At 54.1% G+C, this 6,533-nt stretch overlaps 1 protein-coding gene across 1 annotated transcript in view; it reads right to left on the bottom strand.

Annotated features, from left to right (window-relative positions):
* PWP1 (PWP1 homolog, endonuclein) overlaps window positions 1–6,533 on the bottom strand; it is a 19,323-nt gene that overhangs the window by 9,498 nt on the left and 3,292 nt on the right. The window contains exons 4-7 of the mRNA XM_027873212.1: window positions 4,569–4,654; window positions 4,371–4,467; window positions 999–1,109; window positions 212–345 (exon numbers count right to left, since the gene is read on the bottom strand). Of these exons, the coding sequence (XP_027729013.1) occupies window positions 212–345; window positions 999–1,109; window positions 4,371–4,467; window positions 4,569–4,654 (428 nt within the window). The remainder of the gene's footprint in view (window positions 1–211; window positions 346–998; window positions 1,110–4,370; window positions 4,468–4,568; window positions 4,655–6,533) is intronic.

Raw genomic sequence — 6,533 nt, forward strand, 5'->3', positions numbered from 1 at the left:
GAAGGAGGCCGCTAGCCAGTGGAGGAGGCCGCTGCCCAGGGAAGGAGACTGCTGCCCAGAAGGGCAGGCATTCAGAGAAGGGGGCTACTCCTCAAATTCATCAGAAGTCAAGCCTGCCCTTGGTAATGACACTGGCCACGGTAAGGACAGCCCACGGGGGCTGGGCCAGCCTGCCTGCCATCCTCTCAGGGCTTTCAATGTTTCTCTTTACCTTTTTCCCTTTCTTCTTTTTCTTCTTCTTCCTGTCTTTGCTCCCAAGTGAGAACACGGGCTCCAAAGAGTCCACGATATCGAGGTCCCACACTTCAATCACGGGGGACATTGTGCCCACGGCCACATAGTTTCCTGAAAGAGCAGAGCGTGTTGCAGCTAAAATTCATGGGCTGGCTTCAGAGGTGCAGAAAGGTGACTGACATCTAACACTTTCCAAATCAGCATGGGCACCTAAGAACATGTCAGTTACTGATACAGCTGCTAGTCTCTGAAACTGACGGGCACGCGACATTCACTGCACATGCACGGGTGAAGCTGACAATCAGGGATATCCCTAGGTTTGCAGCTGGGTCTGCACCCAGAGCCCATTTCTGTTAGCGATTCTGGCTGGGTCCATTAGCTTCTGTTAGTGATTTCTGATAAAAAGAGCCTGGTCACTCGGGGTTACTGCAGATGCTGCTGCTGGGGCCAGCAGTCTGGGGGTCTAGAACCTAAACAACACCGAAAGGCACCGGTTGGGGGCTTCCCACCGAGGCTGCCTGAAGCCCCTCACTGTCCCAGGCCCTGCTCACGGCTACCATCCTTCTGCTAACAATCCGGCCAATGCATCGCCACCCTCCCCCAAACCCAGAAGACAGGCCAGCCGAGACACGAATGCCCACGTCCGCAAGGCACAGACGGCAACGAGATTTGTGAAGACGTACAGCCCACGGTGTCCTCCTCGGGCAGCATCGTTCCCAGCCACAGAAACCCTCTTTCAGACGGGTTAAATGCGCCATATTTACCAGGGGTTTCATCAGGGTTGGGATCAAAATTCAGCCACTCCACACTCAGAGGATAAGCAGACAGGATAATGTCGTGATGCACGTAAAACGATTCTTCTTCCTGGTTATACACTGGAAGGATGGGGGAAGCGCATTTTAGGGCAAGTCAGCAGCACCCACCCCCCTCAGCTGCGCGGGGTGCCGATGGTGGGGGAGGGGAGGGGAGCAGCTGGAGCCACATAAGAGCACAGAGGACTTGGATTCAAGTCCTGCCCCTGAAACTTTCTAGCTGGGTGACTCAGGGCAAGTCACTAACTTCTGAATCTCAGTTTCCTCTTCTGTAAAGTTGCACTACCAGACTGGGACTCTCTGAAGGAAAGCAGTAAGCCTTAGTGTGTGACCTATCACGTACACAGCATTCCTCACAGCAACAAGCTAAGGAAAGACCTCGTGGATAGAGTGCTGGGCCCAGAGTCAGGAGGACCCAGGTTCGAATCCGGCCTCAGACATTTACTAGCTGTGTGACCCTGAGTAAGCCACTTAACCTCCGTTTGCCTCAGTCTCCTCGTCTGCAACATGGGGGTGACAGAAGCAGCACCTCCCAAGGTTGTGGTGAGGATCTGATATTTCAGTCAACTTTAAAGAGCTCCATAAATGCTCACCATTGTCACCATGAAAAGGAACCTCCCGGATCCCTCCCACGCGGGGCCTCTGCTAAGGGGTCATCCCTGTATCACCCCTCCTTAACCAGTGTTTGGCTTTGGGCACCATGATGTAGTGATGTGGGACAGGGGGTAGGGTTTCTAGAGGCTGAGGATGTGGGTTCAAATCCTGTCTCTGGCACTCCCTGTGACCTGGACCATGGGCAAGTCCCTTACTCTCCCTGGGCCTCAGTTTCCGTATTTGTAAAATGAAGAGTTTGGCTAAAATTTCCTTCTGGCTCTAAATCTTTGATCTGGTGACTGGATAAAGAACCATCCCAAGGACCTGGCTGCCCAGGGCCCTCACGTGGCTAGCCTGAGATGCACGCTCTTACAACTGACATTTCCACACTGCTTTGCCCAGGGATCAATTTATTTCTACACGTGGGGAAACTGAGGCTCCGAGATGTTCAAGGACTTGCCCTGGGTCACATAGCTAAGAAGTGCTGGAACCAGGTCTCCAAACCAAGCCCTTTCCACTATTCCACACTGCTTTTCTTGAGCTCCAAAACAGAAGACAGACGTTAGTTTAACATGGGATACTAGGGAGCACCATAGTGCAGAGAGCACCAGGCCTGGAGTCAGGGAGACCTGAGTTCAAATCTGGCCTCAGCCACTTCCTAGCTGTACGACCCTGGGCAAGTCATTTCACCCTGTTTGCCTCAGTTTCTTCATCTATAAAATGAGCCGGAGAAGGAAATGGCAAACCACCCCAACATCTCTGCCAAGAAAACCCCAAATGGGGTCATGGAGAGTCAGACAGGACCGAAATGACTCAATAACAGAAGAGGTCAATGGAAGGCTCTTTTTTTGGGGGGTGGAGAGGGTGAGGGATGATGTTCATTGTTTTAGAGGGTTTTTCACTCGGGGTCTGTGAACTTGAGCCTTCTGAAATATTGGTGACTATGAGGTTTTCTTTATAATCCTACGCATTCTGTTTTATGCATTTAAAACCAGGACAACCTGAGAAGGCTCCGCGGGCGTCACCAGCCTGAAGCTCAAGGGGGCCGTGACACAGACACGGTGAGGAAGCCCTGGCTTAGCGGCTCGAGGAGACCCGAGCACGTTTACAGGCGCGAGGGAAGAGCCAGGAGAGGGGATGTATAAATGAGGTGGGGGGAGGTCAAGGCCCAAGGGACGGCCTGATTCGGTGTCTGTGTCTGCTGCCCATGCCCAGCATGACCTGGGAGCTTAAGAGGCACGGATTAAGTGGCCTGGACCAGCGCTGCAGGGAAGGGGGAGGGGATGAGAGATGAAGAGGAGGAGCCCCCAGCACCAGGGTGAGGGGGGAGTGTCAGTACCAGAGCTGGGGAGGGGTCACCCAGCAGGGCAGGGACAGCGAAGGACAAGGAGATGGAGGATTAAAGCATCTGTGAAAGGGATGACCAGGGACTGGGGCGTGGCCTGAGGCGTCCTGGCACTGAGGTCAGAACAGGACTGACTGGTGTGACCCTGGCCAAGTCACTCCTCTCTGGGCCTCAGTTTCCTGATCCGTAAAGTGGAGAGGGTTGTTCTAGATGGCATCGAAGGTCCCTTCCAGCTTGAGAGCTCAGATCCTAGTAACAGCCCATGTGACTATGGCACCTTGAGGCGTTCAAAGTCTTTTTCTTCCCAAGTCAGCATACTGGTGGTACGTTATGTCTAATCGAGGTTACTCTTGTTTTTCAAATGAGAAAATGGTGGCTGGGTTGTTAAGTGATGTGGCGCTAACCAGCCCCCGTGCTGACCCTGCCCCCGTCTCCGCGGTGGCCTTCACTTGGCACGCTTCCTAGAAGGGGCTCAGCTTTCTGGACAGCTACGGGGCAGTTCACAAAGATGAGGAAGCCAGAGCCTCTCATCAAGGGGGTGACGACGAGCCAATGGACACAAGCAGGGTCACAAGGGCTGGGAGCACAGGGGGAGGCCGTCCTGGGGCGACCCCAGAGCATCTGGCGGGCACCCGGGGAGCCGCTGCAGGATCGTGAGCAGGGGAGGGACACCATCAGAGCTTTAGGAAAGGAACCCGGCAGGGAGCACAGAACGTGTGAGACAGACCAGGAATGGGGGGACAGGGGCCTGTCCTCGGGTGTCAGGAGTGAAAACAGGAGGGAAAGGAGAGACACTGGAGAGACCCAGTACTGGTGACCCGCCAGCTCCCTGTGCAAGGGGGCAGAGGCCAAAGCCACCAGCATCAGAGTCTTAGAGACTCCTCGTGGCCGCTCTCAACCACTACGCTGACGCTTGGTGTGCAGCAAACACAAAACCATAAATGTGTCTCCTGTAATAAATATTCAATCTCTTGACTGTAAGATGAAGGCCTAGAAGGACTCTATTTTTGATAAGTCACAGGCAGCCTGCTTTAGGGGAAAGGCTCTGGGTTCCAATCCTGCCCCTTCTAGCTGCTGTGACCTCAGACAGGCCATTAGGTTCCTCTGGGCCTCAGTTTCCTGGCTATGACGTGAGGGCCCAGACGATCTCAGAGGTCATTTCTAGCTCGAGTGCCCATGACCTTAAGCTCCCACAGGGAAAGCTTCCTGACAGAGCAGCCCAGGCCTCCAGGAGGACAACACCCACTGAACCCCACGAGGGACCAGACCAGGGGCGCGTCCAGAGAGGCCGAGGTCTGGGAGAACACGACCAGGGCCGGGCCGACGGCCCATTGACCGGCCGCCAGGACAGACCCCAGGGGGCAGTCGGCGAGGCGCTCGCTCACCGTGGATCTCCAGATTGCACTGGTCGTCTTCGGCCCTGCCGCAGACGATGAGGTTGTCGCCGGGCTTAATCAGGAAGTCTTCGTGTTCGTACTGGTCCTGAGGGCGAAAGTAGCAGAAGAAAAGTGTCTTGGAGGCAAGAAGCGAATCCAGAGCATCCCATCTCATGAGCGTTCGGGGACACTCGCTTTAGGACTTACCGTATTTTTGAGGGTAACGTAAGGATCTTCATCGTTGCTCCCATAGACGGTGAGCCCCAAGAGAGACTCTCGGAGAGTCTCGGTGCCTGGAATGAGAATGTGCAAGAAGGAAGGAGCAGGACCCAGATCATCATGTTAGAACACGCAGCCCCAAAACTGCAGAGCCTTTCCTGGCCCACCCACCATTCAGTGCCTGTGCAGGCTGGGCCTCTGCTGTTCTCGCTCTCTCTCTCTCTCTCTCTCCTCTTTCTCTCTCTCTCTCTCTGTCTCTGTCTCTCTCTCCCCCCTCGTCTCTGTCTCTCTCTTTCTGTTTCTCTCTCTCTGTGTCTCTCTCTCCTCTTTCTCTGTGTCTCTCTCCTCATCTCTGTCTCTGTCTCTGTCTCTCTCTCTCCCCTTCTCACTAATGGACACTCCCTAGGCTCCTCCTCTGCATGGCCTGGGGATGGGCGCCAGAAATGCCAACTGAGATTGTGGCCTTTGGAGGCAACAAGGAGCCACGGAAGGTTTCTGGGCGGGGAGTGGGGTGTCACCCTAAGCTGAAGCTCTTGAGAGGAGCCGGGGAGACGTTCCAAGGGGAAGGGCATGGAAAGGCGTGGAGGCTCCATGTGACGGTGCCCCTGGGGGCGGCTGAAGCTGGCAATCGTGTGAGCGGGGAGTTGCAGGCGGGCTGAGGGTGCAGACGCACCATGGGGCACCAATGTGGGAGTCCCCACAAGGGGAGGGCTGCCAGGCTGCCTGAGGAAGGGCCACCAGCCCAGGTCAGAAAAACGGAGCTGGTTAAACGTTCCGGGCTGATTGGCGCTGGCACAGGGCACGAGGGGCTGCTTCACTTCTAGGCCGGGTAAGGGGGGGAGGGTGACCCAGCCTGACAAACAGGACGAAGAACAAGGACAAAGGCACAGCGCCACATGGGATCAGCGTGAGGGACAAGCGGAAAGGCCAAAGGAGGATGCCAAGGTTGCAAGTGCGAGGGACGGGGCAGGCTCTAGGAGGAGACCAGTCTGGCGGGTCACCTCGGGGCGGGGGGAGCTGTCCAGCGAGCCCCTGGAGGGGCGCCCTCAGTCACAGTCTAGATTCTTCAAGGCCCGTGTTGGGTCATGGCCACCAAAGGCTCCTCAACAGCCCAGGCCCCCTGAGGTCTCCCCTTCCGAAGATCGCGTAGCACTACTCACACCCGGCACCTCCTCGTACGCCATCTCGTCCACGGCACAAGCTTACTCAAGGCCTGAGAGGCTGAATCATTCTCACTGTCTCTGTTGTTTCCCTAAAACATTTCTTAAGAGCAGGGCATGGATGATATATGCATTCCCCAAAGAGTGATTTTGGAATTGGAGAGCTTGGGTTCAAATCCTACCCCTAATGCTTATTACCTGGGGCTCAGATTCCTCATCTGTGTAATGGGCAAGTTGGCCTTTGAGGCCCCTTCCACCTCTCTATATAGTAGTCTATGACCTAGTACAGTACTTGATAAGTTCTGTGACCCAGTATACTTGGTAAGTTCTATGACCTAGCACAGTACTTGGTAAGTTCTATGACCTAGCACAGTACTTTATAAGTTCTATGACCCAGTACACTTGGTAAGTTCTATGACCTAGTACAGCACTTGGTAAGTTCTATGACCCAGTACACTTGGTAAGTTTTATGACCTAGTACAGTACTTGATAAGTTCTATGACCCAGTATACTTGGTAAGTTCTATGACCTAGCATAGTACTTGATAAGTTTTATGACCCAGTACACTTGGTAAGTTCTATGACCTAGCACAGTACTTGGTAAGTTCTATGACCCAGTACACTTGCTAAGTTCTATGACCTAGTACAGTACTTGGCAAGTTCTATGACTTAGCATAGTACTTGGTTAAGTTCGATGACCTAGCACAGTACTTGGTAAGTTTGATGACCTAGCACAGTACTTGATAAGTTCTATGACCTAGCATAGTACTTGATAAGTTCTATGACCCAGTATA

The sequence above is a fragment of the Vombatus ursinus genome, unplaced genomic scaffold (genome assembly GCF_900497805.2).
Source record: "Vombatus ursinus unplaced genomic scaffold, bare-nosed wombat genome assembly UNPS02003292.1, whole genome shotgun sequence".
Taxonomy (NCBI): Eukaryota; Metazoa; Chordata; class Mammalia; order Diprotodontia; family Vombatidae; genus Vombatus; species Vombatus ursinus.